The sequence below is a fragment of the Perca fluviatilis genome, chromosome 20 (assembly GCF_010015445.1).
Source record: "Perca fluviatilis chromosome 20, GENO_Pfluv_1.0, whole genome shotgun sequence".
NCBI lineage: Eukaryota > Metazoa > Chordata > Actinopteri > Perciformes > Percidae > Perca > Perca fluviatilis.
This window is the reverse complement of record NC_053131.1, coordinates 5,642,903-5,664,379: the sequence shown is the minus strand read 5'-3', so window position 1 is coordinate 5,664,379 and position 21,477 is coordinate 5,642,903. Positions and strand designations below refer to the sequence as shown.

Genomic DNA, 21,477 nt, shown 5'->3' with positions numbered 1-21,477 from the left:
CTGTCCTCCACCTCTCCTTTCTGCAGCAGATGAAGCGCTTCAGTGACCACTGAATGAAGGATCTGGTGACCGGTGGACAGCTCTGCCTGAAACCGCTGAAAACACCAGGAGAGATCAGCTGATTACATCTCCGTGTGTCTGTAGCGTTTGTGTGAAGTCTTGTGAGTGAGTGTGTTAGTTATGTGTGATACCTTGTGTGTGCAGAGCTGCTGTCTGAGGCCAATGTAGGAGCCGGCCACATCCACAGCCAGGCTGTCCTCCATCCTCTGCAGGAAAGACATCCAGCTCTCACACTTCTGCTCAAAGCTCTGCCACCTCAGTGCCTCCGTCTGCAGTTCGCTGCACACCCAACAACAAAAACAACACTTCATCTGAAAGCTGCACTATGTACTGTAGTAGTACATTTTATTTAATGTATATTAACGGTATCTTAAACAATGAATTTCCTATTAAATGCCTATGTGGCAGCCGCATCTGTCAGTTTGGGCCATTTCTTTTCTAGTCATTTCATTGAGTTTTTTTTTGTCATATTAAGATTTATTCATTTTGCGATTTGTAACCAAAATTTTAAATTTTATTAAAAAAAAATTATAATTTTTTTACACCGTTGAGACTTGACTTGGACTCGAGCTCAAAGACTTGAGACTCGACTTGGACTTCCAAAAAATGACTTGTGAACATGTCTGCTGATCAATATCCTTCTTTTAAACTATGCAGGTAGAGTACAATCATCCTGACTAATGAGCCAGTAAGCCTGACCTGCAGGCCTCCTCGGCTCTGGCGGAGGCGTAGGCCCAGCTGTGGTTGAGGCGTTGCAGGCGGCGTGCTGCAGCGTCGCCCAGCGTAAGGCTGCAGCTCTGCTCATTCAGCACATCCAGGTCAGCAGTCAGGCCACTCAGCTCCAGGAGGCCAGACTGGAAACATATGGTGGCATCAGATCACAAGAGACTGGACGACTGCATGCATGGCATCACAGCTGAGGAACACTACATGCTACACATGGTCTGTGTTCTTCTGTCACCATTTAGTCTTTTTTTTTTTTACTTCTTGACTAATTTTTCTGTTGAGATCCCCTTCCATATACCAAAATGTATCATTCATTCTGTATGTCCTTTGGTTGTGGTTTTTATATAAGACGTTACAGGTTTCTACCACAACCTCACATGTAATTTTGTATTTCTTCAAAGTAATTTGTATTTTATGTTCAGTTAAACAACAACAAAAATCTTCATAACCCAGGAAGTGGATTTCCTCTTTATCTCCAAGACCTGGCTGAGTGTTGGTGAGTGCAGTGTCTTCACCGAACTTTTACCTGATGAGTGCTGCTTTTTTAACTCTCCTCAGACGTCTGGCCGTGGAAGAGGAATTGCGACTGTTTTTAAGAGTGACTTTAAATGCAAACAGTTATTGCTGTCATCCCTCTTCACCAGCTTTGAACTCAGTTTGTTTGAGCTGGGGCATTCTCTCTCGATTTTTTAAGGTTTTTCCCAATGTTGGGCCATTTTGTCTCACAGTTATTAATAGCAGTCTGTCCTCTGGAGTAGTCCCTGTAAATATTAAACATGCAGTTGTGCTGCCTTTATTAAAAAAAACTGGGCTGGATCCTACTATTTTGGCAAATTTTAGGCCTAGCTTCAAATTGCCCTTCTTCTCTAAAATCTTAGAGAAGATTCTATATTCCCAGCTCAACTTTTTAAATGAACAAAATATTCTTGAAATTTTCCAATCCAGTTTTAAAACATTGCACAGCACAGAATCAGCACTTTTAAGAGTTTTTAATTATATATTTTTAGCTACTGACTCTGGTCACTGTGTTATCCATGTACTTTTAGATTTACTGCAGCATTTGATACAGTGGACCATGACATCCTCATTGCTCGTTTGGAGCAGTGGGTGGGCGTTGGTGGCACAGCACTGGAATGGTTCAGGTCCTACCTGTCACATCGGACTTTCTGTGTCGGCCTTGATGACTCAGTGTCCTCCACTGCTCCTCTCTCATGTGGGGTCCCACAGGGCTCTGTGCTTGGCCCTCTTTTATTTTCTCTCTATCTACTCCCACTTGGTTCCATTCACTGCTATGCGGACGACAGCCAAATCTATGTTCCCCTCAAAAAGTCTGATTCCTACTCTGTTAACCCACTGCTACAGTGTTTACATGACATTAAAGCTTGGATGTCTTTAAGGTTTCTAAATTTGAATGAAGAAAAGACAGAAGTCATGGTCTTTGGTGGCACTTCTGTGACCCCCACCATCCCCCTAGTTGATCTGAGTTCTCTGGCACAGTATCGCAAGCCAATTGTGAAAAATTTGGGGGTAAAAGTGGAATCAGACCTCACATTTGACAGCCAGATTAAAGCTGTGGTGAAGTCTAGCTTTTTCCAGTTAAGGCAGCTGGCAAAAATCAAACCAGTCCTTCACAGACAACACTTTGAGACAGTAATCCACACCTTTGTGACCACTCGGCTGGATTACTGTAATGCACTTTATATAGGGGCTAGTGGGTCCTCCATTGCTCGTCTTCAACTGGTACAAAATGCTGTTGCACGTCTTTTAACTTGATCAAAAAATTTCATCACTCAGGTTGCGCTGCACACCAGCCCCCTGCTTGTCGTTATCATTCCTAAAGTTATTTTTTTGTTTATAGGGGGTGGTTTGGTCGTTCCCCCCCCCTCAAATTTTCCCTTCGCCTCCCTCCCCCCCCCCCCCTCCCCCCCCCCCCCCCCCCTTTTTTTTTTTTTTTTTTTTTTTTTTTTTATTTTTAGTGTGTTTTTTTTTTTTTTTTTTTTTTCTTTTTTCTATTTTTTTTTTTTATTTTTTTTCCCCCTTCTCCTCACCCCCCCTCCCTCTAATTTAAAAAATCTTCTTAAAACCCACCTGTTTTCTTTGGCTTTTAACACCAGGTAGAGTGTTGATCTTATGTGTATATCTGCATATTTTTAATGTGTGCGGGCCGTGCATTTTAGTATTTTAGTTTTTTATTTATTCTAATTATTATTTATCTTTTTGTGCAGCACTTTGGAAACCTTGTGTTTGTTAAAATCGTGCTATATAAATAAAGTGGATTGGATTGGATGTTATTGTGTCAATATTTTGTTTTATTACTATTATTATTATTATAACTAATTCTATTTTTTCCATTTCTTATACTTTATGTATATTTTTTTCTCCTATGTCTATTTAATGTGTATTTGTGTTATTCTGATGTGTGTAAATTTTTTTCTTCTGAGCTGCTGTAGCACAGGAATTTCCACAGTGTGGGATTAATAAAGTCTATCTTATCATGCCGTCTCACCTGGTCTGCTGTCCGATCCACAGCGTGCAGACGCGCCTGCCAAAGCTCCAGGTTTCCCTCCAGTGACTCCAGGACGCTTTCAAACTCCTGCAGATGCTGGAGCTCCTCCTACACTCAGACATTTAACAAGTTTAACAAGGTCTTATTCTCTAACAGATTTGTTGTTGAGATGTTTATGATTCCTAAAATTAAAAAAAAGCATCCTGTCACATGTGTGATGTTTTGAATATGCAGAAAGTTTTGAACAATACAGAATAATATTTCAGACATTTGCACAATACATTCTCGCATACAAATTCACCAGAATGCAGGAAATGAAGTGTTTGTTGCTCTACATTTTATTGGAGAGGAACCCCAGACCTCCCGGTTATAATGTGTCCCCCATGTTGAAACTAAACCTGCGCCCTTGTTTTTGGCTCACCCTGGACGTCCCATAAATAGACTCATTCATTCATTAAATCTTACCTGCAGCTGACCCAGCTTCCCTGTCACCGTCTGGCTGAGCTGCTGAACACCACGGGACAGCAGCCGGCTCTCTGAATGGACCAGACTGGCAGCTGAAGGTTCCAGGTGGCCACTGACGTCCTTGGAGGCCTCCAGCACAGCCTGCAGGTCCGACTGCAGAGCGCCAGTTCTCTCCAGGACACTCTGGAGCACAGGTGGACAGGGACAAACAGGGATACAGATTTAGGTGAATAAATAAGAGGACTGGAGAGTTCTATAGCATGTAGTCAATTGACTAGTGAGGTTGTTGTGCAACTGGGGGGCTGGATTTATTTATTTATTTATTTAATGTGAATATCAAGATAGATTGTAGCTGATCCCTCTCACCCCAGTTACAAACTGTTTGAACCGATCCCCTCTGGCAGGAGGCTGCAGTCCAAAACAGTTTCTTCCAGTCAGCCTCACCAACAAGGCCCCGGACCCCCACCCCCGGATAGAGCTGAAGATCTTTGCCTTTGTCGGGTTCAGTTGATAGGATATGCGTGATGTTTCTGTGGACGTGCTGACGTGTACGGTAAGCGTATTGTGTCACTTCCGGTGTTCCAAACGCTAGTTTGCTGCTCCAGCAAAAACTTACTCAACTCTGCTTCATTGTTTAAATTAGCGGCTATTTGCCTGGATTGCATTTGAATTACAATTGTTCTACTCAAGCACTTATACTTCGCTTCTCTTAAAGCGACTGCTTCGCTGATCTTATAGTTGTTAAAACGCTGTTAGCTACTTTAGCTTAGCCATTAGCAATGGCTAATTCCTCTCCCTCTCCTGCTCTCTCTTGCTCTGTATCAAATGTTTAGCTATTCCTCTGCCTCCTTTAGTGATAACGATACATGTAATAAATGTAGTATATTCGCTGCTCTGGAGGCAAGGCTCAACTCACTAAGAGTTTGAGGCACGGCTCCACACCATGGAATCAGAATCATATGCTTCCGTAGCTAGCCAGCGCCACGTAGCTTATGCGGGCCAACATACTGTAGCTTCTGCTAGCTGTCCCCCGGCAGACCCCGAGCAGCCGGGCGAGTGGGTGACTGTCCGAGGGAAGCGTAGCGTTAGATCTAAACCAGGGAGTGCACATGATGACGGTCGCTCTAAACCGGAGCATCTTCGCCTCTCTAACAGTTTCTCCCTACTCAGTGATACACCCACTGAGAAGCCAATTCTGGTTATTGGGAGCTCTATACGGCGACGTGAAGACGGCGGCCCCAGCGGCTGCGGTCATATGTGTCCCGGTGTTATGTGCCTTCTGGTTTTTCCACCTACTGGTTTCCGAGCCTGTCCAGATGCCGTGTAAACCTATCAACCTACCCACGTCAACAGATTCGCTACATATTCATAAACATTTTACTGGCCTTTGCATGTCGCAACTCAAATCAAAACTATACTGAACTGAAAATATGAGCCCTACATTACTATAACATTGTACAGCGGGGAAAATGTGTTTTAAAAGTATTTAGGATGATCCGTGTCGCGCTGGATTCGTACCTCCCTCAGCAAAAATAAAAACTTAAGAGTCCACTTCACCGTCCACTACACTATCACGTTTATCACACCAGCTACCAGGACATGACTTTGTTTTTTCTTTTCGGTCAGTAGGCCATGAATCACTGTTTATCTGAGTATTCCGAAACAACAGGTTACCTTGATTTAGGCTTAAAAACGTAACGATACCGTGCACTCTAACCATCTGCGCTATCTGTGTGCAAGGATTTGTTATAAATTCTACCAGGCGACACACGGATTGTGAAACAATGGGTCTAAAACAACTGGTTACCCTGGGCTGGAAACGCATGATCTCGAGGCTCTCACAGCTACAATAGGCTACCTTTGATATGAAAAGAAGCAATATTTCTATTGACCTTGTTCTACGTTTCCAATAGCCTACAACGTTATGTTTACGACGGAAAATAACTACGTATTTGAAACCCCTACAATAGGCTACAAAGTTCTGTTTAAGAAATTTGAAATATAGTTTGCGCCCAACCTTTGAATTGTTTTCGTTGTAGCCTATAGGCTCTATGTCACCACCCGGATATCAGAAGATCAGTTTTGAAATTGGTGTAAGATGAAAGGTGAACCTTGTTTTCAACACTCGTCTTAAGAGTGCATCGTTGCAAGTTGTTTCGAACCAATTCAGAACAAGCTCCGTGTGTTACGTGATTGCAAGATAAATGAGGTTGGAATACGGTGTGTGGGAATATTGGCGAACATGGTAGGTTTAATGTCATAAAATGAAAAGCAGCAAATCCTTTATTGGGTTAAATATTTTGTCTTCTGTCATATGGCGTTGTATAACTTTGGAAACGTAGATGTAGGCATGTGAGCCATGTCAATAGAAATATCGCTTCTTTTCATAAATCCAAGGAACATGTTATTGTAGCTGTTTGAGAGCTTCGAGATCACGTTTCCAGCCCAGGGTAACCAGTTGTTTTAGACCCATTGTTTCAGAATCCGTGTGCTGCCTGCTATAATTTATGATGAATCCTTGCACATGGGCAGCGCAGAGGTGTAGCAGAAGGTTGGAGTGCATGATATAGTTATGTTTTTAAGCCTAAATCAAGGTAACCTGTTGTTTCGGAATACTCAAATAAACAGTGATTCATGGCCTACTGACCGAAAAGAAAAAACAAAGTCATGTCCTGGTAGCTGGTGTGATAAACGTGATAGTGTAGTGGACGGTGAAGTGGACTCTTAAGTTTTTATTTTTGCTGAGGGAGGTAGGCCTACGAATCCAGCGCGACACGGATCATCCTAAATACTTTTAAAACACATTTTCCCCGCTGTACAATGTTATAGTAATGTAGGGCTCATATTTTCTGTTCAGTATAGTTTTGATTTGAGTTGCGACATGCAAAGGCCAGTAAAATGTTTATGAATATGTAGCGAATGTGTTGACGTGGGTAGGTTGATAGGTTTACACGGCATCTGGACAGGCTCGGAAACCAGTAGGTGGAAAAACCAGAAGGCACATAACACCGGGGGCTAGAGTGGGCGATATAGAATCCCATCTAAAGCTGCTGGTTAAAAAGAACCGTAAATACAGTAAGATCATACTTCACGTAGGTGGTAATGGTCGTAAATCGGAGATCACTAAAATTAATGTTGAGTCACTTTGTGCATACGCAAAGACAATGTCTTAATCAGTAGTTTTCTCTGGACCCCTGCCAAACCTGACCAGTGATGAAATGTACAGCCGTACGTCATCCTTCCACCGCTGGTTGTCGGGTGGTGCCCAGCTAATGATGTGGGCTATGTGAATAACTGTAGGGCATTCTGGGGAAAGCCTGGTCTGATTAGGAGAGATGGTATTCATCCAACCTGGGACGGAGCCGCTCTCATATCCAAAAATCTGACCGAGTCTATTATCGGTCATAAACCATGACAATCCAAGTTTGATATTAGTAATCAGAGGTGCAGTGCTTCCATTAGAGCACTCGCCCACTCATAGTCTAATAAGCACGGTGTCTTTCCCCCGGCTCAGATCGGTTAAATCAAAGGTAAACAAAAGATGCGCTATACTTAACAACCTAATTGGAATTAAAACGACTGCAACGATAGAACAAAATAGGAAAATTAGATGTGGACTATTAAATATTAGATCTCTGTCTTCTAAAGCAGTATTGGTAAACGATTTGATATCAGATAATAAAATTGATTTATTTTGTCTTACTGAAACCTGGCTGGGCCATGAAGACTATGTTAGTCTAAATGAAGCCACTCCTCCCAGTCATCTTAATACTCAAATTCCTAGAGGCTCAGGCCGAGGAGGGGGAATTGCAGCCATCTTTGATTCAAGCCTGTTAATTAATCCTAAACCTAAACTAAATTATAACTTGTTTGAAAGTCTTGTTCTTAATCTTCAACATCCAAAATGGAAAACATTACAGCCAATTATATTAGTTGTTATTTACAGGGCTCCAGGTCCGTATTCTGAATTTTTATCTGAATTCTCAGAGTTTTTATCATGTTTAGTCCTTAAATCAGACAAAGTACTTATTGTAGGTGATATTAATATCCATGTGGACGTTGACAATGATAGCTTTAGTACTGCTTTCAACTCATTATTAGATTTTTAGATAGTTTTAACCACACCCTCGACCTTGTGCTGGCATATGGTATTGAAATTGAGGATTTAATAATATTTCCGCAGAATTGGGTATTATCAGATCATTCTTTAATTACTTTCGAATTCTTACTACCTGACTATACTAAATTAGATAAAAGCTTCTATACTAGATGCCTATCTGACAGTGCTATAGCTAAATTTAAGGAAGATATTCCAACAGCATTTTACTCTATGTCATGCCTTAACATAACAGAGGACCTTTATGTTAACCTCAGTTCCTCTCAAATTGATATATTTGTAGACGGTGCTACGACCTGCCTACGGACGACTTTGGACTCTGTTGCTCCCCTCAAAAAGAAGATGATGAAGCAAAGGAAACTAGCACCTTGGTATAACTCCCAAACTCGCAAATTAAAACAAATCTCGTGAAACCTCGAAAGTAAATGGCGTTCCACCAAAGTGGAAGAATCTTGTTTGGATTGGCAAGAAAGTCTCAAAACCTATAGGAAGGCCCTAAGAAAGGCCAGATCAGACTATTACTCATCACTAATAAATAGAGAAAATAAGAACAACCCAAGGTTTCTTTTCAGCACTGTAGCCAGGCTGACAGATAGTCACAGCTCTACTGAGCCATCTATTCCTCTAGCTCTGAGTAGTGATGACTTCATGAGCTTATTTAATGATAAAATTATAACAATTAGAGATAAAATCCATCACCTTTTGCCCTCAACTTCTAACGGTTCACCTTTAAACGCAGGACCGCTAGAAAGAACGACTAGTCCCGACATATACTTAGACTGCTTTTATCCTATAGCCCTTCAACAATTAATGTTAAAGATATCCTCAGCTAAGCCATCTACCTGTCTCTTAGACCCCATCCCAACGAGACTACTCAAAAAAGCGTTACCCGTGGTTAACACGTCATTACTAGATATGATCAACATGTCCTTATTAACAGGTTATGTACCGCAGTCAATTAAAATAGCTGTGATAAAACCTGTTCTGAAAAAAACCACCCTCGATCCTGAGGTCTTAGCAAACTATAGACCTATATCTAACCTTCCCTTTCTATTCAAGATCCTTGAGAAGGGAGTTGCTAATCAGTTATGTGATTTTCTACATAGCAATAGTTTATTTGATGACTTTCAATCAGGATTTAGAAAGCATCATAGCACAGAGACGGCACTGGTGAAAATTACTAACGACCTTCTAACTGCTGCAGACAAAGGACTTGTCTCCATTCTTGTTTTACTAGATCTTAGTGCTGCATTTGACACTATTGACCATACCATCCTGTTACAGAGATTGGAACACTTAGTTGGCATTAAAGGAATCGCTCTAAGCTGGTTCAAGTCCTATTTCTCTGATCGATCTCAATTTGTTAATGTTAATGATAAATCCTCCAAGTACACTAAGGTTAGCCATGGCGTTCCACAAGGCTCAGTGCTTGGACCAATTCTATTCTCCTTATATATGCTTCCTCTTGGTAATATTATTAGGAAACACTCAATTAACTTTCACTGTTCTGCGGATGACACCCAATTATACTTGTCAATCAAACCAGACGAAACCAGTCAGCTAGCTAAACTTCAAGCGTGCATTAAAGATATAAAATCCTGGATGACCTATAATTTTCTGATGTTAAACTCTAACAAAACTGAAGTTATTGTGCTGGGCCCTAAACACCTCCGAACCTCATTATCTAAAGACATAGCTACTCTGGATGGTATTGCCCTGGCCTCCAGCACTACTGTCAGAAATCTAGGGGTTATTTTTGATCAGGATATATCCTTTAACGCCCATCTAAAACAAACCTCAAGAACAGCCTTTTTTCATCTTCGTAACATTGCCATAATTAGGAATATCCTGTCTCAAAACGATGCTGAAAAACTAGTCCATGCATTCGTTACTTCCAGGCTGGACTATTGTAATTCCCTACTGTCAGGTTGCTCAAATAAGTCCCTTAAAGTGCCCATATTATGAAAAAAACACTTTTTTTTGGGGGTGTTCTTTTGTTTCTGGTGCTTCCACACACATACAAACTTTGAAAAAAATCCATCCATGCTGTTTTGAGTGAGATACGGTTTCTGAATGTGTCCTGCCTTCAGTCTTCTGGTGAGCTGTTCAAAATCTGCCCAGATTGTGACATCACCATCCAAAACGAGCTGGCTAACCACAACCGTTAGCTCGTAGCGTTAGCTAACCTCGTTCTCAATAGCAAAGCACTGCTACAACACACACAAGTTCACCATAATCTACAAAAGAACTACTTATATGTGCACCCTCATTTAGAAGTCTCCCAGCTAATCCTGCCTTGTAACTGACCGAAGTTGACGGAACAGGCTTTCTTTTCCTGTCTCTAGAGTTCGCTAGCTGACATGAGCTACATCTGAGCTACTGCGCATGTGCGAGTGCAATCAAAGATAGTACAGAAGAAGAAGAAGAAAAGAGGTCTCACTCTGTAGCTAAAACAGAAACCAGGTGAAAAGAGGATCTGCAGCAGTGAGAGAGAGCTGTGCAGTACAACAAAAATATGGTGTTTTTTGAAAATTAAAAAAATTAATACCTTATTGTCCCACTAGAGCACTGCGCTCCCAGAATGCAGAGTTACTTGTGGTACCTAGAGTCTCTAAAAGTAGAATGGGTGTCAGAGCCTTCAGTTATCAGGCTCCTCTCCTATGGAACCAGCTCCCAATCTGGGTTCGGGGGGCAGAAACTGTCACCGCATTTAAGAATGAACTTAAAACTCTCCTATTTGATAAAGCTTATAGTTAGGGAATGAGGAGTTGCAGCGTCCGCCTAACCAGGCCCACATGCTTCTCTTCATAGAGGTTAGATTAATAATATAACAAAAGTAGAGGGAGGCAGGCCAGCACAGCCCGATCCGGCAGGGGAGAGTTCCAAGCCCCAACAGGCAACCTCTCCTTTTGACCTGTCTCTCTTAGTTACGCTGTTATAGTTCTAGACTACCGGGGGACTTCCTTCCTTTGACAAACTGAGCTGCTCTCTCCTCTCCCTTTCTATTACCATTTGTGTACATCCCGTCCCAAAAATGCTTGTTACTAATCCTAGCTTCTGGGGAGTTTACTCCCCGGAGTCCTTATGTTTTTTCACCCAGCGTATTTCCTTGGAGAACGTTGGCACCAAGATCTTGATTGCAGCTGTCGCCGTGGTCCTGCTGCACTCCCTGCTAAGCTCTGCGGTGCCCTGCAATGTCATGCTGCGTCCTGCTGAACTCTGCTGCTTCCTGCTACGTCCATCCATGCTCTGCTGGGCCACGTTACATCCTGTAACTACCATTTGAAGTCACTGTTCCATTATTAATGTGACTAATATTGCCACTGTTCATCACATCCCCAACCGGCACCGTCAGACACTGCCTACCAAGAGCCTGGGTCTGTCCGAGGTTTCTTCCCAAGAGGGAGTTTTTCCTCACCACTGTCGCACTGCTTGCTCTTGAGGGAATTACTGTAATTGTTGGGGCTTTGTAAATTATAGAGTGTGGTCTAGACCTACTCTATCTGTAAAGTGTCTCGAGATAACTTGTGTTATGATTTGATACTATAAATAAAATTGAATTGAATTGAATTCAGTCTTAATTTCTATCATTTTACACGGGCTCGGGCCGGGCTCGGGCTTGCGCGGTAAATGACCGGTTAGGTGATGCAAAAATGGATGCTGAGGAGGTGAAATGGAGGTGAAACGGAGGCTGGCCTCTGGCGTTTACATTTTGGTTGCACCGGCAAAGAAAGCAAAGTATGAGGTGTGGAAACCTTTTGACCATGTGCATAATGACAATAATGAGCCAGTGGGTTATGTGAAATGCAAAAGATGCGACATTCTGTTAAAGTACGACAAAAAGAAAACCGCTGTGTGCGTGCGCACATTTGAATAATGTTGGGATGTAAACGGGTTCGGGCTTTTAAAAACCTGTCAATCAAAATATACTTGTCAGGCTCAGGCCTTGATGGGCGTAACTTTTAAGGCCCGATTACAGCTCTAACCCCGGACCCACTGACATTGATTCTCAACCCCCCTCCATCCCTAGTCACTACACTTTGCATTAACCTTCATCCTGGACTATACATCTGCCCATACTATATATTTTTTACACTCTGCACTCAACCCATTCCGCCTCCTTTAACTTGTGTTTAACAGTTATTTTGTATATATACACTACCGGTCAAAAGTTTTAGAACACCCCAATTTCTTTGGTTTTTTATTGAAATTTTAGCAGTTCAAGTCCAATGAATAGCTTGAAATGGTACAAAGGTAAGTGGTGAACTGCCTGAGGTTAAAAAAAAAGTAAGGTTACCCAAAACTGAAAAATAATGTACGTTTCAGTATTTTATAAAAAGGCATTTTTCAGGGAACAAGAAATGGGTAAACAATGTAAAGCTGTTCTTCAGCAATGGAGGTTGATCAAGCTTTGAAAGTTGGTGCTACCAATTCCCACAGGTGTTCCAACTTGTCTGGATTACTTACAACCCCCTCTGTTTGTATAAAAGTATTGTTGGAACACACTGTGGTACCATACCCTCGTGAGCATTATTTGAACAGTATTGTACTGCAGAAAGTAGTGTGTTGCTATAAAAATGGCGGGAAAAAGGAAATTAACAATGGAAGAGAGACAGACCATCATAACACTTAAAAATGTTGGTCTTTCCTACAGAGAAATTGCAAAGAAAGTCAAGGTGTCAGTGAGTACAGTATTCTTCACCATCAAAAGGCACTTAGAAACTGGGGGAAACTGACAGGAAGAGGTCTGGCAGACCCAAAGCCACAACAGAATCAGAAGACAAGTTTCTCAGAGTCAACAGCTTGCGTGATAGGCGGCTCACAGGACAACAGCTTCAAGCACAGCTTAATAGTGGTCGTAATAAGCAAGTCTCAGTTTCAACTGTAAAGAGAAGACTTCAAGCTGCAGGTTTGATAGGTCAAGTTGCAGCAAGAAAGCCATTGCTAAGATGTCAGAATAAGAAAAAGAGGCTTGCCTGGGCCAAGAAACATCGTCAATGGACTACTGAAGATTGGAAGAAGGTGCTATGGACTGATAAATCAAAATTTGAACTCTTCAGTTCATTACGCAGGAGTTTTGTACGCCGTCGAGTAGGCAAAAGGATGGTTCCTCAGTGTGTGTGACATCAACTGTCAAACATAGAGCAGGAAGCATGATGGTCTGGGGCTGTTTTGCTGGATCCAGGGTCAGTGATTTGTACAGAGTGAAAGGCACCCTGAACCAAAACGGCTACCACAGCATTTTGCAGCACCATGCAGTACCCTCTGGTATGCGCCTAGTGGGTCAGGGGTTCATCCTACAGCAAGATAATGACCCAAAACATAAGTCCAAGCTATGCCAGAACTACCTTAGCAAAAAAGAACAAGATGGTAAGCTTCAAAACATGGAGTGGCCAGCACAGTCACCAGACTTAAACCCCATTGAGCTGGTTTGGGATGAACTGGACAGAAAAGTGAAAGCAAAGCAACCTACAAGTGCCACACATTTATGGGAACTTCATACATTTTGGTTTATAAATTGATTCCATGATTTCTTTTTTAACTTAAATTGTTCATTTGTTCTATTCTTTCATTTCAGAGTACAATAAGACATTGAACTGCATGAATTTCAATAAAAACCTGGAAAAATTGGGGTGTTCTATAACTTTTGACCGGTAGTGTATATACAGTGTGTGTGTATATATATATATATATACATACTCACCTAAAGGATTAATAGGAACACCTGTTAAATTTCTCGTTAATGCAATTATCGAATCAACCAATCACATGGCAGCTGCTTCAATGCATTTAGGAGTGTTGTACTGATCAAGACAATCTCCTGAACTCCAAAATGAATTTCAGAATGGGAAAGAAAGGTGATCTAAGCAACTTTGAGCGTGGTATGGCTGTTGGTGCCAGACTGGCTGGTCTGAGTATTTCACATTCTGCTCAGTTACTGGGATTTTCACACACAACCATTTCTAGGGTTTACAAAGAATGGTCTGAAAAAGGAAAAACATCCGGTATGCTGCAGTCCTGGGGGGCGAAAATGCCTTGTTGATGCTATAGGTCAGAGGAGAATGGGCCGAGTGATTCAAGCTGATAGAAGATTAACTTTGACTCAAATAACCACTTGTTACAACCAAGGTATGCAGAAAAGCATTTGTGAAGCCACAACCTTGAGGCGGGCTACACCAGCAGAAGACCCCACTGGGTACCACTCATCTCCACTAAAAATAGGAAAATGAGGCTACAATTTGCATGAGCTCACCAAAATTGGACAGTTGAAGACTGAAAAAATGTTGCCTGGTCTGATGAGTCTCGATTTGTGTTGAGACATTCAGATGGTAGAGTCAGAATTTGGTATAAACAGAATGAGAACATGGATCCGTCATGCCTTGTTACCACTGGGCAGGCTGGTGGTGGTGTAATGGTGTGGGGGATCCCTTTCGCCTTCAGAACTGCCTTAATTCTTTGTGTCATTGATTCAACAAGGTGCTGGAAGCATTCTTTAGAAATGTTGGCCCATATTGATAGGATATGGTCAAACACGGTATTAGTATTGTGTTCCTAATAATCCTTTAGGTGAGTGTGTGTGTGTGTGTGTGTGTGTGTGTGTGTGTATTATATATATATATATATATATATGGGGGGGAAACATACAGTAAAGGCTGTTACTTTATTTGACTGAAATCTATGCATTTACCTGTTATTTCTGACAAAAACTAAATGTATATTATGCTTGGGTTTATAAAACCCCAGTTTACAAAACAAATCATTAAAAAATAATATTAATCGGAGGGTGATGTTGAGCAATTGGCGATGTGAGATATGTTTTTCAGTGGCTCCTGGAAATGCGGCATTTTACATGATATAATTCATCTACTTTGACGTCTGTTGCGCCATCAGAGTGTAAATGTGTGTGAATGTTTATCTGATGAGCAGGTGGCACCTTGTACGGCAGCCTCGGCCACAGTGTATGAATGTGTGTGAATGGTGAATGGTTCCTGTACTATGTTAAAGCGCTTTGAGTAGTCGTTAAGACTAGAAAAGCGCTATATAAAAACAGTCCATTTACTGGAGTATCCCTGGTTTTGTTTCATGATGAAGCGGGTGGGGGGTTATCCATGGATGTTTTTGAGTGGGAGGGGTGTGCATGGCCTTTGTTTTTGTCTTTCTTTTTTGTGTGTTTGCTGTGTTATTATTCTGTTTTGTTTCCCTCCATTTAACAGTCAGGCACTTTTGTTTGTCACAGTCACAGGTCTTATCACTTATACTACTTTACAGGGTAGATACTCTATGACCGAATCAGTCATGCTCCAATTTATATCTTTATGGTGCAAGGAAGTAATGTAACATTTATTAGTTTTAACTGCAAGGGGCTCAATAATCCTGCAAAACGCAGTAAGGTACTTCACCATCTCCGATACCTAGATGCCCACATTGTGTACTTACAAGAGACGCATCTCAGAGATAGGGACCAGGCAAGGTTGAAGAGTTGATGGGTGGGGCAAGTTTATCATTCTTCATTCCTGGGCAAATCAAGGGGGGCAGCTATCCTACTTAATAAATATATTCCATTTATACACTCAAAGGTGATTTCTGACCCAAATGGCAGATTCATCATTGTTACTGGTCAGATGTATAACACCAATATAGTTTTGGCCAATGTTTATGCACCTAATTGGGATGATGATAGTTTTTTCGAACGTCTATTTTCAAAACTTCCTGATCTTTCAACACATAATTCTTGGTGGAGACTAATACCTGGCTCAACCTGGCACCTCCTCTAATAGATCCGCCATCAAAATCCTCCAAAATAATTAGAGCCTTTATGAACAAATTTTCTGTTTCTGATGCCTGGCACTTTTTTAATCCCTCTGGAAGGGAGTATTCTTTCTTTTCCACCCCACTTTTACACGTATTGGGGAAATAATATCTTATGCAGCATATCAGAAAAAAGTTAGGGCTGACCAACTCTCTTTGCTAACTCAGCGTATATCTCAGCTTGATGGCATATATGCAACTAATCCATCCCCAGATGTGTATAAGGAACGCTTATCTGTACAAGCCAAATTTGATATCCTTATGACACAACGCTCTGCTGAACTCCTACTTCGAACCAGATGAACTTATTTTGAACATGGCGATAAAGCTAGTAAATTACTTGCACACCAACTGCGCCAGACAGGCTCCTTCCATCAATTCCCTCAGATACAAACAGACCTGGGCAAGACATCTGATCCATTAGAGATTAATAATGCTTTCAAAGACTTCTACATGTCACTTTATGCAACCGCAAAAACTTCCACCTCCATCGATTTCAATAATCTTTATTGGAGAATTTGCTGCAGATAAATTAGATCAGCCTATCACAGTAGAGGAGCTCAACTCAGCGGTCCTGACATTGCAAAGCGGTAAATGCCCAGGACCGGACGGTATCCCACTGAGTTCTACAAGGGGTTTTGGCACCAGGTCTCCCCTTTGCTATTAGGAATGTATCTTAATCAGGCATTTATTTTTCTCATTCTGAAAAAAGATAAGGACCCCTTAGCCTGTGCCTCTTTTCGTCCTATAAGTTTGCTAAATGTTGATTGTAAAATCCTGTCTAAACTTCTGGCTCTTTGTCTAGACTCTATTCTCCCAACTATCATCTCACCAGACCAAACAGGGTTTAGGGTTTATATGCAATAGACACTCTTTCTCCAACCTTAGACAGGTATTTAATACCATTTACAATCCCTCCATCTCTCAAACGGAAGAAGCTTTGGTATTCATGGACGCTGAGAAAGCTTTTGACAGAGTGGAATGGAACTATCTGTTCTACACTCTGGAAAAATGTGAGTTTGGGGAGCAATATATATCCTGGATTAAACTGCTTTACTCCTCCCCACAAGCCTCAGTTAGAACAAATACTATTCAATCTGGGTACTTTCATCTCCATCGCTCTACGAGACAGGGTTGTCCTCTAAGTCCTCTTCTATTCGCAATTGCCATTGAACCCCTTGCTGTGGCACTTCATTGTGAACCCCATATCTCTGGCATACACAGAAATGGTATTGAATTAAAGGTTTCTTTGTATGCTGATGACCTACTCCTTTTTTTTCCAACCTCCATGGAGCCATGGATTACACATATGATTTCATCAATTTAAAAGATAATTTTTCAACCAAAGAAAGTCGCAGTTAGCCGTAGGTGTGTCATATGACCACTTAGTTTTGTGTGAAACCGCTCAGTGAACTACATCACTTGTCCATCCATCCATCCATCCATCTTCATCCGCTTATCCGGTGTCGGGTCGCGGGGGGAGCAGCTCCAGCAGGGGACCCCAAACTTCCCTTTCCCGAGCAACATTAACCAGCTCCGACTGGGGGATCCCGAGGCGTTCCCAGGCCAGGTTGGAGATATAATCCCTCCACCTAGTCCTGGGTCTTCCCCGAGGCCTCTTCCCAGCTGGATGTGCCTGGAACACCTCCCTAGGGAGGCGCCCACCTCAACTGGCTCCTTTCGACGCGAAGGAGCAGCGGCTCAACTCCGAGCTCCTCACGGATGACTGAGCTTTTCACCCTATCTCTAGGGAGACGCCAGCCACCCTCCTGAGGAAACCCATTTCGGCCCTTGTACCCTGGATCTCGTTCTTTCGGTCATGACCCAGCCTTCATGACCATAGGTGAGGGTAGGAACAAAAACTGACCGGTAGATCGAGAGCTTTGCTCCTGGCTCAGCTCTCTTTTTGTCACAACGGTGCGATAAATTGAATGTAATACCGCACCCGCTGCGCCGATTCTCACCATCATTCGACCAATCTCCCGCTCCATTATCCCTTCACTTGCGAACAAAACCCCAAGGTACTTAAACTCCTTCACTTGGGGTAAGGACTCATTCCCTACCTGGATTAGGCACTCCATCAGTTTCCTGCTGAGAACCATGGCCTCAGATTTAGAGGTACTGATCCTCATCCCAACTGCTTCACACTCGGCTGCGAACCGATCCAGTGAGTGCTGAAGGTCACAGGCCGATGATGCCATCAGGACCACATCATCTGCAAAGAGCAGCGATGAGATCCCCAACCCACCGAACTGCAACCCCTCCCCACCCCGAGTACGCCTTGATATCCTGTCCATAAATATTACAAACAGGATTGGTGACAAAGCGCAGCCCTGCCGGAGGCCAACCCTCACCTGAAACGAGTCCGACACAGCTCTCGCTTTGGTCGTACAGAGATTAGATGGTCCTGAGAAGAGACCCCCTCACCCCATACTCCCGCAGCACCCCCCACAGTATCTCCCGGGGGACCCGGTCATACGCATTTTCCAGATCCACAAAACACATGTAGACCGGTTGGGCATACTCCCAGGCTCCCTCCAGGATCCTTGCGAGAGTGAAGAGCTGGTCCGTTGTTCCACTACCAGGACAGAATCCGCATTGTTCCTCTTCAATCTGAGGTTCGACTATCGTCCGAACCCTCCTTTCCAGCACCTTGGAGTAGACTTTACCAGGGAGGCTGAGAAGTGTGATACCCCTGTGATTGGCACACACCCTCAGGTCCCTCTTTTTAAAAAGGGGAACCACCACCCCGGTCTGCCACTCCTTTGGCACTGTCCCAGAACTTCCACGCAATGTTGAAGAGGCGTGTCAACCAGGACAGCCCCTCCACACCCACAGCCTTGAGCATTTCAGGACGGATCTCATCAATCCCAGGGGCTTTGCCTCTGTGGAGTTGTTTGACTACATCAGTGACTTCCGCCTGGGAAATTGACAACGATCCCCCATCATCCTCCAGCTCTGCCTCTAACATAGATGGCGTATTCAGGAGTTCCTCAAAGTGCTCCTTCCACCGCCCTATTACCTCCTCAGTTGAGGTCAACAGTGTGCCATCCTTACTATACACAGCTTGAATGGTTCCCCGCTTCCCCCTCCTGAGGTGGCGAACAGTTTTCCAGAAGCACCTTTTCCGAAAGTCCTTCTCCATGTCTTCTCCAAACTTCTCCCACACCCGCTGCTTTGCCTCTTTCACAGCAGAGGCTGCAGCCCGTCGGGCCCTTCGGTACCCTGCAACTGCCTCCAGAGTCCTCTGGGATAACATATCCCGGAAAGACTCCTTCTTCAGTCGGATGGCTTCCCTGACCACCGGTGTCCACCACGGTGTTCGTGGGTTACCGCCCCTTGAGGCACCTAAGACCCTAAGACCACAGCTCCTCGCCGCATATTCAGCAATGGAAACTTTGAACATCGTCCACTCGGGTTCAATGCCCCCAGCCTCCACAGGGATGCACGAAAAGCTCCACCGGAGGTGTGAGTTGAAAGTCTGTCTGACAGGGGCCTCCTCCAGACGTTCCCAATTTATGCGCACTACCAGTTTGGGCTTACCAGGTCTGTCCAGAGTCTTCCCCCACCCCCTGACCCAACTCATCACTAGATGGTGATCGGTTAACAGCTCCGCCCCTCTCTTCACCCGAGTGTCCAAAACATCGCCTCAGATCAGATGAAACGATTATAAAATCGATCATTGACCTTTGGCCTAGGGTGCTCTGGTACTACGCACATCCCTATTATGAGCATCCTTTGTTCGAACGTGGTGTTTGTTATAGACAATCCATGACTAGCACAGAAGTCCAACAACAAACAACCACTCTGGTTTAGATCAGGGAGGCCGTTCCTCCCAATCACGCCTCTCCATGTATCTCCATCATTGCCCACGTGCGCGTTGAAGTCCCCCAGCAAAACAATGGAGTCCCCCACTGGAGCCCCATGCAGGACTCCACTCAAGGTCTCCAAGAAGGCCGAATACTCCGAACTCTTGTTTGGTGCATATGCACAAACAACAGTCAGAGTTTTCCCCCCCCACAACCCGCAGGCGTAGGGAGGCAAGCCTCTCGTCCACCGGGGTAAACTCCAATGTAGCGGCACTCAGCCGGGGGCTTGTGAGTATCCCCACACCCGCCCGGCGCCTCACACCCTGGGCAACTCCAGAGAAGAAAAGAGTCCAACCCCTATCCAGGAGTATGGTTCCAGAACCGAGACTGTGCATAGAGGTAGCGCTCCACCTCCCGCACCAGTTCCAGCTCCTTCCCCCACAGAGAGGTGACTTTCCACGTCCCCAGAGCCAGCGTCTGCTGCCCGGGTCTGGTCCGTCGAGGCCCCTGACCTTCACTGCCCCCCGTGTGGCAGCGCACCCGACCCCAGCGGTTCCTCCCACAGGTGGTGGGCCCATGGGCTGTACATCGCTCGTCTCACAGAATTTACGTCACCTAACTTGATGCTCAACTTGCTCGCTAGCTAGATGGCTTAGCTCTGTTCCACAACACGTGTAACGTTATCTTACCTGATGTGTTTTATCCAGTAAAGTGTTCTCAGCAGACAAGCAAAAAAACGATCAAGATCCTTTGCTCATTTGAGTAACATTACATCCCCGGTATGATACACACAGACATGGTAACTTCAACGAGACGTCATCCATGCGACTTTGAATTGTGTAGTCTTTCTAATTACATATTTTCACAGTCTTATACTTCAACAGTTTAACAATAAACTGAGACTTTCTTGACTTGAAAGTCATTCAACTATTTTTAATTATCTATTAAACTGATAAACATCATATTCATGGCTCAATTCAAATGATGAATTAAAAAAAAATTATTTGACTTTCCCCATTCACTACCGTTCATATTTTTTCCGAGTTAAGGTCCCATGGCGGTCCACCAGAAGGGTAGGGACTTCGCCTCTCTATTTACTCTTAGTGAATGCTGTGGACAAAGTACACACAGCGATACACTGGTCGGAGCAAAAGATGTTTTACCGTCTATCCAGCTAATTTTAAATAGCTCACATTACTGTACTGTGTCAACAGTTAACTTCAGTTAATATTGTATGTGGCGTTTTCTTTTGTGGTGTGCAAATGTTCCACCAAAACAAGTTTCCAAGAGCCACCGTCGCTGCGTCGCTTCACAATTTTTTGAATGACTAAGTTTCATTAATTTAAATACTTCTATTCAGTTCCTGTTTTTCGTTGTTATTTTTCAGTCTTGCTTGTGTATGTCCTCACCTGAACATTGTGTATCTTGACAGCGAGCTGCTCCAGGGTGTTATGGTCTGCAGGCACTCCACTCAGCGCTGACCTGATGTCAACCTGCAGTGTCCGCAGCCGCTGGCAGAGAGACGCAGCCAGCCGATCGTAGAGCTCCCACACCTGCAGGACAACCCGACTCCTCTGGAGCTGCTGATCCACTGCTCCACACACCACACTCCAACTGGAGGACAGCAGGACAATTAAGTCATCGATTGAGGAGTGTCACTGTGTGTGTGTGTGTGTGTGTGAGTGTGTTTGTGCGTGCTGCATGGGTGCATGTGTGTGTGCGTGTGTCTGTCTGTCTGTCTGCATGCATGTCTCACCTGTCTCTCTGTCTGTCCAGCTGCTGCGTGAGGAGGGCGACAGCAACAGGACTGATGATGTCTCTGAAGGACGAGGCGGTTTGACTCAGTTGGTCCCACTCTGCCTCTGAGGCTTCTGTCTCCGCATGAAGAAGCTGCTTCCAACACAAAAAATACCGGTCAGGCATCACAGGTACGATCTCCAAACAATAAATCATCCTCTTTCTGCACATTGGAGGCAGAAACTTTA

At 43.7% G+C, this 21,477-nt stretch overlaps 1 protein-coding gene across 1 annotated transcript in view; it reads right to left on the bottom strand.

Moving 5' to 3' along the window:
• Positions 1-21,477, bottom strand: part of LOC120549411 (nesprin-2-like) — a 141,706-nt gene that overhangs the window by 50,748 nt on the left and 69,481 nt on the right. Inside the window, exons 22-28 of the mRNA XM_039786316.1 lie at positions 21,249-21,382; positions 20,902-21,106; positions 3,758-3,940; positions 3,293-3,400; positions 760-914; positions 192-339; positions 1-95 (exon numbers count right to left, since the gene is read on the bottom strand). Coding sequence (XP_039642250.1) covers positions 1-95; positions 192-339; positions 760-914; positions 3,293-3,400; positions 3,758-3,940; positions 20,902-21,106; positions 21,249-21,382 — 1,028 coding nt within the window. The remainder of the gene's footprint in view (positions 96-191; positions 340-759; positions 915-3,292; positions 3,401-3,757; positions 3,941-20,901; positions 21,107-21,248; positions 21,383-21,477) is intronic.